This window comes from Aegilops tauschii, chromosome 6 (genome assembly GCF_002575655.3).
Source record: "Aegilops tauschii subsp. strangulata cultivar AL8/78 chromosome 6, Aet v6.0, whole genome shotgun sequence".
Taxonomy (NCBI): domain Eukaryota; kingdom Viridiplantae; phylum Streptophyta; class Magnoliopsida; order Poales; family Poaceae; genus Aegilops; species Aegilops tauschii.
In genome coordinates this window covers 165086041-165098077 of record NC_053040.3, presented here as the reverse complement: position 1 = coordinate 165098077, position 12037 = coordinate 165086041, and the positions used below count along the sequence as shown (strand labels likewise).

The window sequence follows — 12037 nt, the reverse complement described above, 5'->3', positions numbered from 1 at the left end:
CTATGTGTCGTGAAGTACTTCGTGCATATGTTCTTTTCACAGTTGTTTGCTTGCTACGTATCAATCCTACTTCACATCTACTTACTATGTTTGCATATGCTAAAAAATTCACTAAGTCCAAGTGCAACGCCTAGCATCTGGGCGCTGCAATCTACAGTCTGGCGCCTCCAAGCTAGGCGCTGCACAGGTCTGTAGCTATCCAGAGAGCAACAGAAGATATGGCAAGTTACAGAGATGTGTGACGCCTAGCCAGGAGGCGCCACACTGTATAGTGCAGCGCCCAGATGCTGGGCGTTGCACTGTAGAGTGTGGCGCCTCCAGGCTAGGCGCTGCAGAAGTCTGTAGCTATCCAGAGAGCCACAGAAGGTAGGCCTTCAGTTTGGGGCAAAAATTTCGCTAAGTGTTTGTGCAACGCCTAGCTCGGAGGCGCCACACTATACAGTGCAACGCCTAGCGGCAAGGCGCTGCACTGTAGAGTGTGGCGCCTCCGAGCTAGGCGCTACACAAGTCAGTAGCTATCCAGAGAGCAACAGAAGGTAGGCCTCCAGTTTGGGGCAAAAATTTCGCTAAGTGTTTGTGCAGCGCCTAGCTCGGAGGCGCCACACTCTACAGTGCAACGCCTAGCGGCAAGGCGCTGCACTGTAGAGTGTGGCGCCTCCTATCTAGGCGCTGCACAAGTCTGTAGCTATCCAGAGAGCAACAGAAGGTAGGCCTCCAGTTTGGGGCAAAAAATTTGCTAAGTGTTTGTGCAGCGCCTAGCTCGGAGGCGCCACACTCTACAGTGCAACGCCTAGCGGCAAGGCGCTGCACTGTAGAGTGTGGCGCCTCCGATCTAGGCGCTGCACAAGTCTGTAGCTATCCAGAGAGCAACAGAAGGTAGGCCTCCAGTTTGGGGCAAAAATTTCGCTAAGTGTTTGTCCAGCGCCTAGCTCGGAGGCGCCACACTGTACAGTGCAACGCCTTGCGGCTAGGCGTTGCACTGTATAGTGTAGCGCCTCCGGGCTAGGCGCTGCACAAGTCTGTAGCTATCCAGAGAGCCACAGAAGGTAGGCCTCTAGTTTGGGGCAAAAATTTCGCTAAGTGTTTGTGCAGCGCCTAGCTCGGAGGCGCCACACTATACAGTGCAACGCCTAGCGGCAAGGCGCTCCACTATAGAGTGTGGCGCCTCCGAGCTAGGCGCTGCACAAGTCTGTAGCTATCCAGAGAGCAACAAAAGGTAGGCCTCCAGTTTGGGGCAAAAATTTCACCAAGTGTTTGTGCAGCGCCCCACACTCTACAGTGCAACGCCTTGCGGCTAGGCGTTGCACTGTATAGTGTAGCGCCTCCGGGCTAGGCGCTGCACAAACACTTAGTGTGTTTTTGTCATTCATACTAGGTCATTTTCAGCCACAGTTCAACATTTCGTATAATAAACATTAAGGTTCAAAAAGGGTTCACCAAAGACATCATTTCTTAGAAAGGACCATCACAATAAGTTCAAGTTTAACATAGAGCTACCACCACTCCAAGTTCAACGACATAACAAATTCCACATTACTAATAGCTACCACCACTCCAAGTTCAACGACATAACAAATTCCACTCTAAGTTCAACATTATAAATAAAGGACGATGACTAGTGCTTTCCGCGCTTGATGGCTCCTCCCCCCCCCCCTCTTGATGCTTATCTTCTTCACCTTCCTAGGAAGAGGAACCCGCTCTGGCTCCGGTTCCTCCACATCATCTACATAGTCATCCAAATAGTCATACAAAGCCGCCATCCGCGAGGTGCCGACCGTCCTTTTGCCTCTTTGGCTTCTTTGGGTGAACTCTTCAGGTGTGTACTTGTTGATTCCCTTCCTAGGCTTCAACTCGTATGCAGACCGAGCCTGGTACGTCCCCACGGTCATATCATCAGCAACCTATGCATCAACAGAAGATATGGAAAGACCGTGTGTGAGGATATAGTTAGCAATGCATCAACAAATGGATATATATCGTCATGCCATACCTCTTGGGTGACCACACCCACATCCTCATCCTCGAAAGGTTCGCCATGGCCCTACCCCGAAGCGGGATCTGATGGTGTCGCCGACCTAGACCGTTCTGGTGATACATACTCAGGGTCACGACAACCGAAAAGGTTTGATAGCCGCCTTAACTTTTGGCCCTGGTGCTGCAACATGTACAAGTGAATGAGACATGGAACGTAGCAACAAATGTTAAGTGCTAGTTTGAAGGAGATGTGAACCTTAATGAATGCTCGAAGTGCACCTTCCTCGTCGCTTTTGCTAGCCGGGGTTGTTTCCAGAATAGTCTCGGTCTCATCAACTGCTTTCTTGATCTGGACACGCTATGAACAGAAACGGTATCAAAGTGCTAGGCAAGCGAAGATGTGAATAGTGCGAATGGAAAAGCAAAAAGGGCTAACCACAAAGTTCATCATTGGAGCTGAAGGGATCACCGAGTTGCCTTTCCTGACTAATGCGTTGTACTGGTGCTGGGCTACCTCATCAAAAACTATGGGTTCTTCCAGAATCTCCTCAGCATACGCCGGCTTGCATACCTCCACGCGGGTACTTGCAAGAAACCATGTGAGATAGTTGTTGAACGCGATCGGGCAGTGCTCACGAAGCTGGGCTCGTTTTCCAGCCCTTGCTTGCTCCACACTAAGAGCGAACTGCACGACATACTTCCTGTGATGCTTGGTCCAATCCTTGATCTTCCGCTGCTTTTTCCTATCCAACCTGCAAGTTAGAAACAGAATATTAGCATCATCGAAACCGTCGAAAGTTGTTAAGTGCTCAAGGTTAATTATATCTTACGCGTATAGCAACTTGTCCGTGTCCTCCCACTCCGGCGGGTGTGGCTGGAACAAACAAAACTGGCGGAACACCCGATGTGGCAAGTGAAGCTCAACCGCCCAGTTGCATATCAGTGGGCACCGCATATGCCAGAGATCCCTATCCCTAGTGCACATCGGATTCAGCCTGAACTCTATAGGGTTACCAAAACTCTCTCCTTTTCCATACGGCTCCCATTCCACCTGCAAAATGGGATTGAATGCAAAATTGATATCGAGTTACGGTACAAGCATGGTAATCACTTATGCAATGTCGATTCACCTGCTCAGGCGTGATCGCATCCAGCTCGCTCTTGTACAACTTGTACATTACCGAGGGATCATCCGTCGTCTCATTTAACACATCCCACTTGTAAGCCCAAGTGGGGAGCCGTAGTGGGTCGTCTTTGTCGTCCCAATCCTCGTACTTCACGGTCTTCGGTCGTCCAACCGGCAAACGCTCCCAACTCCATATGGAAAGTGCGAGCAGACAACCACCAATACCTCCAGTGTGCCTACAACAGGCTTCGTCCAACTGCACATAAAAGAGAACATGGTCAAATTTGCCGCAAAAGCGCATTGATAATGTATCAATGAAGTGAAAAGGAAACAACTTCATACCTGTCGATACAAGTAAGCCAGTGTCGCCGAACCCCAACTCCATTTGCTATCGAAGACGGTCAACACCTTCAGCCACATCCATGGAGCATTCTTGCCTGTGCCATCAGCAAACATAGTCCTGGATATCACGTACCACATGTAGACACGAGCATATGTCTTCACCATGTCCTCATTAGCATCCTCGGGGCAAGTACTGAAGTTCGATAATATCCACGTGAAAGTAGCGCCGGCTGCGACTCTTTCCCTCTTCTTATCTTCTGCTTCTGGTTCCCGAGGCTCCGGAGGAACCATACCGATAAGGGCATGCATCTGCGCGCGCCACCCATCAGAATCGGTGTTCATACATAAAGGATTGCCATCGATAGGAAGACCGGTGATCATAGCAATATCCTGGAGCGTCACGATCATCTCCCTAGTCCGAAGATGGAAAGTGTGTGTCTCCGGCCTCCAATGATCAATAAGCGCGGTGAGTGCTGCAGCATTGTTGGGTGGCGTCGACCGACGGACCAACTGAATGAAAGGGAGAAGTCCTGCCTCCCTTACATACGGTGTGTACCGCTCATCATAGCGCATCCATCCAAGGGTGACCCCGTGAGACTGAAGCTTCAGAGGTGCAAGCTCCTACAAACAAACAAATCATAACATTACATATGAGGCATTTGTGTTTAAAAAAAATATGAAATTCATAACACCGGCCACTTTCAGTATTACCCGATGCTCCACCGACATAGCATACGACCGGTGTTGTTTGTCCCAATGATCATCGAGAAGCCAAACCATCCTAACAATTTCAACAAAGCATTCTTGTCAACACGATTATCTTTTCAATTCAAAAAAACTAAAGTAGGCCTACTACATGCAAGATTCAAAGCATATGTATCCAAAGCATTTTTCTCAATACGAGTATAATTTCAGTACAAATAAACTAAACTAGGCCTACTTCATACAAATAACTTTTCCATAGAAATAACATGTCAATCTAGGTATCCAACCATATCTTCTCAATAAAATAAAATAAACTAGGGTTCCACAAATCAAACAAACAAGGGTTGTAATACATGCAAAATTCTAATACATGCAAGATTCAAATCTAATCAAATCAAACAAGGATTCCCCAAATCTTCAAAATATCATATTTTGTATGGATAGAAAGAAGGGGATCGGAGGAGAGTACCTTCTAGGATGGATTGGTGAAGAAATGCACGGACCAAATCGTCGGATCAGAAGGATTTGGAAGAGGGGATTGAGAGGGGGAGAGGAGGAAGCCGCCGGCGCACCTGTTCTGTAACTCCTCCTGGAACGAATGGGTGGGGTGGGGGGAGGGGGAGCGGGCAGCTGGCATCTAAGTCACAGTGCAGCGCCTAAGGGCTAGGCGCTGCACTGCTGGGTCCGGGGCCCAGGGCTGCCACGGTGGACTGGAGTGCAACGCCCCCGAGTTAGGCGCTGCACCGTTGGGTGTGGCGCCGGCGTGGCGGGCGCTGCACAAAAAGTCAGGGGAGTGAAATAGTTTCACGGACAGTTCATTCTGTGAATTGATTTTGTCCTGAAGTCAAAATTGTCAAATTTGCCGATGGAATTGATCACTCGGACCAAACGTAGCTTGCTTGCTACTGTGGAGAGAGGACGAACGAGGACAAGAATTAGATAGATCAAAACTTCCTCAGGACATGACTAAGCTTTAACAACACGCATTATACTTGCAGCGTATTATTAGCAACCAAAAAAAAAAGGAAGACGTAAGCGAACCGTCGAGAAATTTATGTGCAAGGCAGCAGAGCGGTACCCCTTTCGGCACAGCAAGGGTGCAGCCGGTGCTACAGCGTGCAGAGGCCCGCTATTAGCTGGCTCACATTTCATCAACAGCTGACGCATTAATGGCGACACAATCGGAAAGGGAGAGACGGACGATGGAGAGAAGAAAGACGCACCGAGGGGGCACCGAGAACCTCAACATGGGCTGGAAGCGGAGCCATGACCAAACCTTTATTGCGCCCAGAAACGAGTCCAGCCCTGCAATCCACAAACACAATCACCACCGTCTCTGTCAGCCGATTAGCACACGGAATTGTGCGCGGCATCAGGCACATCACATGGGAGACCCTTGCCTTGCATACTCATCAGCAGACACCGAGCGCGCAGGATCTGGGGCAGCTGAAACAGAGGAGCAGACCAATAATTTAGTCAACAAGGAAGAATCTAATCAAAAGATCACCAATTTTTGTAGATTAATGGCAGCAATGTCGGAGCAGATGCTGCGATAACCTGTCAATATTAGTTAGCAGTGGCCGCTAACCCTGCACAAGCGTACATATTATCACGGGAAATTGGTGAGGCTGTGCGCGCAAAATTTGGGGCACCTTTGGTGGCTAGCAAGTGCTTACTACCAGCTACCTTTACGTTTTATTAGAAAAAAAAAAGATCTAACGTATTTTGAAATAACATGGCGGGCATCATTCGACAACGATAGGCATCTCAATTTCCCCTGCTTTTAAGAAGGCCCGTAAATAAAAAAGATGAACGTGAATTGCAACACTGCTGAACATGAGAATCAAAGTACAACCTAAAACTACAAGCATTTCAAGGGCGCTGGTTCAAACTTTGAACATCTTCTTTTGCATGCAGACATGGAAGACACAACAGAAAATGGTCATCACCGACCATTGCCGCTCAATACATCATGATACCAAATACAAGAAAATACCAGATGTAGAGTGCGAAAATACACCCCACAACCTGCTTGTGTGCATTATCAGAAAAAACAAGTGCTCAGTCAGTGGTCGAGTCTGGTGGAACAAGTGCCATCAACAATAGTAGTAGATCAAATTATACACAAATCAGATGCATGTGAGACCAACAATCATTGCATGCTCCGAGAGATTCAGATTTGAGAGAGAACGTAGATGCCCCCAAGAGAAAATAAGAGCAGGCATGTGAACACATGCACCCAAGGAATTTGCACGGGGTGAGAAGTAATATATATATGGATAATTTGCACCCAAGGAATTTGCACGGGGTGAGTCTCTGGGTAAAATTACTGTGAAAATATCAAGCATGATCCAAATAATAATTATTACAAAATTCACAAATCTTCTGAATGACAAGATTGAGATGAGCCAGATATGGAGGTCACCGGATTTTTAGTGTTTTCTCAAGAAACTTAATCCAAAGAGAGCAATATCTTATTCATCCCATCAACAGCATGAAATTTTGGTTTTTAATTATAACCTATCAGATATTCCACATTACACTTTTTTCCTTCTACAATCAAATAGAAACTGATATGAGAAAATGAGAATGACATGGTATACTTTGCTCGACTAATCCTCATCAAGTGTTAATTTAGGATATGGATATAAGATAAATAGGGCAATAGTGACTCTTCACACATCTCCGCTTTCACTGGAAATCGCATCAATAAAATGATCAACAGACACCAGGTCGAGTTTGCTTCTCCCTTCCTTTTGGTGGTTAGGATGTGAAGTTGGAATAAGAGAGGAAAGGGGAACTGCACTAAATGAATAATTTCATCCTGGTGATGGGCTATTCCAATGGGCATGCATCTGAGATATGGGCTTTGAGCATAGGAACACCCAGCTTTACAAGAGCTCGGTTCTACAGATTGTTTGCACACATGCACCACTACTATTCTTTCTTTTCTTGTTATGCATCCGGTCCTCCTCCCGACAGATACTCCTGCCACAAGAGAGATGGTTCAAGGAAGAGCACTGCAAGTTAGGAAATTGATTGTACGAAGGTTTTCGCCGTCCTCGTAGAATTGGTTATAAGTGAACTTGAATCTGGCAGTAAAAAAATAGTTCTGGCTACCATTGTAACTAGCAGTGTGTCTGCTAGAATGTCGGTGATATTAGGATGCACCCTGATGTCCTAAAGTATAACGAGGGAGTCCGGCTAACAGAGGATTGGGCTGCCAAGTACTAACAGCATAGCAAATAAGCAAGTCAATCCAACGATATCTCCAGATACTATATTCCTAACAACACCCCATTTTTAGAGAATTAAACATCGCTCAGCAGCATTAGCATATTAGAGTACCGTGTTCACAACTAAAAATAAATAGCCTTTGTGCAATTGTTGACAGCTAGAAAAGAAGCACTCACAAATTGGCAACATCCCACATGTACCTTAGTTGGCTCCAAACCCTGCTGTCCAGGCACAGATCACTCGAAGATGTAACGGATGTCCACTGCTTTGTTGCTGGCACTGTTACTTAGTTAAGAGTAATTCACAAAGCTGTTGCTGGCACTGTTAAGCTTCAAAACATCACCTTTCTCCAATAGTTGAGGTTGGTTAGGTAAGTATCCCATTGCTGAATGTACCAAACATGAAGAAAGGAATAACAAAGTGCACTGTAAATATTTTGTCGTTGGAACCCCTAAGCTTCCGATATGCGCAACATTATATGGTTATTACTCCTATATCGGAATTGCATGACCATTACAGTACTTTAAAGACGTGGTGCGACATGCGACAAGGTCAAATTGCATGACGACACGTAATAATATAAATTTCATGATACCATAGAATTTGCCAAACTAATAGCACAATAAGGAATTTCAATCCACCTTATAAGCATCAACTGTAGAAAGTATATGACTGGAAAAAGACCAGAAGCACATACTTAGCAACTGAGCAACATTGCTTGACTGTGGCGCACCATGGTCCGTCACTGCTGCTAGGAGAATAGCATGAAAATTACTTGTGAATAAAAATCAACCGCTTGCATAATCAGATATGTTACGATAAAAATTTGCAGAGCATGTTTTCTAGATGACACCCGGAAAAAATTCCACGTCAACTAAAACATCAACACGTTTACTAAGGGAAAGGATGCAGTGCATTCTTGTATGTATCCAAGCATATATTCATAGGCAAACCCTATGCACCTGCTATCATAAATTTACCATCTGAATGGTCATCCAATTTGTCCTGATGGATGCAAAAAATAGGAAACTGGAATATCCAGAAGAACGTGGAGTTCCAGATGCCTTCCATAACAAAATCAACTTATCCTAATGGTAATATCACAAAGAGTGCTATGCATGTAATACGGTAGTCAAATTACCATTCATGTGGAACTCTGTCACCACATACAAATAAATCACTGTACAACAAAGACAATGTGATTATTATATTAAGCTAATAAAAGTTCCTTTTATTCTCTAATTATAAATGAAGCCCTGAGTAGATAGATGTTTGATCACATGAATGTAACAAAGATATACTACATAATAGGATCAGTGGATCACCATTGCTGCGCCAGCCATATGCAAGTTGCAAGAAATGTGAGGTTTGTGGGTAGGCTTAATAAACTAATAAAAGTTCCTTCTATCTTTTAATTACAGATAATGCCCTACGTAGATATTGCTCACATGAATGTAACAAGATATACGTAATAGGATCAGGTGGATCACCATTGCTGCGCCAGCAATATGCAACTGCCAAGAAATGTGAGGTTTGTGGGTAGGCCTCACAACCAGTAAAGCAATCAAATATAATCTCGTTAGCATACATCAAACAGAAACGAAAAATCTACTGATACAAGAGTATATTCAAAATCCTTTTACTTTCATGTTACTCCATCATAGTTTGCTGTTAGCATAACTTTGCTAATTATCAGAACTAATCTTGTTAGCATCTTGTGTCATCATGATCAGTTGTGTTGTCTGTTGATTTCAGCTCATGAGTATGCCCAATTATACAAGCTAATGATTCGGCATAAATTATGCCAAAGGCATTAATCATAGCTGAAGGTGTCCACAACAAATTAGTTTGTGAACTTACTTTATATGAATTAGAATAGGACAAACATCCCATCATCTTGAGCAGCCAAAGTAAACTTCTCTTTTTCTGACAGACATCTACATCGTGAGACTTGATTTAAGAACCAAAACTACATGTCAGAAGAAATCACATGTTAGCAACATAAGCATTATGAGAACCATGGTAAGGTTAGTCTATTTACAGTACTCGAAGAATAATGGGGGTATTCAGGTAGAAGGTTGTACCAGGGTTGAAATTAAGATCAAGGTCATCCCTCTAACACAACAACCTTTAGCTCGAATTTTCTAGCATTTAAGCACCCAGTACCATTCTCATAAACAAAACTTTGTTTTCCATTGTTCTCAATTCGAAACAAATGAGCCTAAATGAGTAACAGTAACACATGTGGCTAAAAAGAAAATAAGTTACTTTAGGTGTCTACTTCCTCACAAGAGGAAGCAAGTAAAACGTTGCTATATTACAACAACCACAGCGAGCTGCCGGCGGTAGTCGGCAATAATCACCGCTACCAGCGGCAACAAGCAGGCCGATTCGTAGATCAGGCCATATTAATCATCATCAGATCATGTAAACAGCAACAGCAACAGCAGCGTGGAGGTGGATCGTGCTGGCTATGGAGAGAAGGGAAGAACCAAATATTTTTCTCCTTATCCTTTTTCTCTAACCACCAGCCGGTGGTTCTGACTTCAGAGCCGCAGCGCCGTCAGCTTCAGCTCGTCGTCGTCGTTACATGCAACGCCGCCAAACTCCGGGGGCAGGTTGAGGTCGAACGGGAGCAGGAGACCGCAGGACGGCGAGGCGGCGGCGTCCGCGCAATCGTCGTCCACCACCGAGGCCGAGGACCCGCAGTCGCTATGGCAGTCACCGTCGAGGATCGGCGGCGGCGGAGGCCGCGGTGGGAGCACCGGCCGCGCCCGCGGGCCGCCGAAGGACTCGACGGTGGAGCTCAGGCTGCTGCAGGCTGGCCTGGCCGCCGCCGCGGCGACCGACGTCGGGACAGCGGCGGCGGCGGCGACGGGGTAGGGCGAGTAGCTGGCCTGTAGTTGGTGGTGATGGGGAAGGGAGAGGGGGAAGTTGGTCTTGGCCTTGGGCCCGCGCAGCATGCGCGCGGCGGCGTCGTAGGCGCGGGCGGCGTCCTCGGCGGAGTCGAAGGTGCCGAGCCATACCCGCGCCTTCTTGGCCGGGTCGCGGATCTCCGCCGCGTACCGGCCCCACGGACGCTTCCGCACGCCGCGGAACCGTGCTCCCGCGTCCCGCTCCGCCTCCGCCGCAGCCGCAACGGCCGTCGCAGCGCCGCCGCCCCGCCGCATGCCGGCAAAGCCGAGCCTCGGGATTCCTCTAGCAGGATCGGAATCACGTGGCGTGTGCTCGTGAGCTTTGGTACGGCGCAGGAGGGTCGGAACGGGAATCGGGAATTTTGAGATTTGGGGAAGGGGGGAAGGAGGAGGAGGAGGATGGGAAGGTGGGGAGGAGTAAATTGGAAGGTTTGCTTGTTTGTGCTGCCACCGCCCACGACGCCCACCCCACCCGCGCGCGCCTCCCACCACCACCACCAGCCCGCCCTGCCGGCTTTTTCTTCTCGGTCTCGCGGGAGGTTTCGCCTTTTCTTTTTCTTCTTCCGACTTTTCTCTTTCGTTTCAAACGGCTGTGTCAATGCCTCTATGGGCTGCTTTTGGGCCTTTTCTTTTCTTCCCTCTTTTTATAAACTTCCCTTTTATTTCTTTGAAGATTTGTTTCCTTGCTTAAGCAATATATGTACCCCTCAAAAAAAAAAGGTTAAGCACTATGTGATGCATAGTACCGTGTTTTTGGCACGAAAATCATCCGAATTAGCCCTCTAAATGCCAAAGTTAAATTTGACTCTCCTATCTTTGTGACGTGATAGGATTTGTCTTTAATAGGCATTTGAATAGCGTCTCGGGCTATTTGACATCTTGACGTCATGTGATGAGACAGGATGATCCTCTATGCCTTGTATCTTTCTCATCATTGCAAACATTGTAACAAATGATTCATTCTTAAAGCTCACACATCAGGACTCTCCGGTCTCCACCATCTCATTTACCATGAACGGCCACATAGGACCCCTACTATATTCTTACGTGCAACCTAAATGCCACCTCGCTATCAACATGCGTGATCTTCGTATTCTGACGTGCAACGTTTATCTTTGGTTTAGCGCCAGGGATAATTTACGAGTTATTTGTGCATTCTCTTTCGGATAGCAGAAGTTATAATGTTTGTTGTGGTGTTATTGCCACTTTGTGTGCGGTTGAGTGCCCTTGACATCACAAATAATTATGAAGCACCGTGTTCTAAATATTTGGATGCCCTCGCATTGAAAAATCATCACTACTTAAAAATTTGAAGATGTGAGAGGACCTTATGGATATACTTTTGTTACTAACGGGGGCAATTGCTCTCGGATCGTGCCACTTCCTTGCACATTTTTCTTTCATGTCCAAACCAGAGAAGATGGAACGTGAATAACACGGCTGTGACAGAGTATTACGAGGAGGAGGAACTAGACCAACAAGCGGCTCAGCAGGCAGCGTATCAACCACCTCCACTGTTCTACTACCCGATGGTCCAAGACAGTGAGATTTCCAAGCCTTGGACAAAAGGCAACCTTGGGGGAGTACGTATGCCTCCATTTTTCGTCATCCTTGATATACCTTATATGTTTTATCCTTTGGTAAACTTGTTGTGCTTTTCGTTTGTGTCACAACCCTAGAATAAATAGTGTTGTAGGATCGACAAGAGAGGTCTAGAGGGGGGTGATTAGACCATACA

General features: G+C 46.4%; 1 protein-coding gene across 1 annotated transcript; it reads right to left on the bottom strand.

Annotated features, from left to right (window-relative positions):
* Nucleotides 1-9552: 9552 nt before the first annotated feature.
* Nucleotides 9553-10790, bottom strand: LOC120966338 (ethylene-responsive transcription factor 3). Its single transcript, XM_040392292.3, has one exon. It carries the CDS (start codon nucleotides 10552-10554, stop codon nucleotides 9931-9933), a length of 624 nt encoding a protein of 207 aa, XP_040248226.1. The 5' UTR covers nucleotides 10555-10790; the 3' UTR covers nucleotides 9553-9930.
* Nucleotides 10791-12037: the final 1247 nt, after the last annotated feature.

What these genes read in the sequence shown, in the direction of transcription:
- LOC120966338 (XM_040392292.3), bottom strand. Translation starts at nt 10,554, where the DNA reads ATGCGGCGGGGCGGCGGCGCTGCGACGGCCGTTGCGGCTGCGGCGGAG.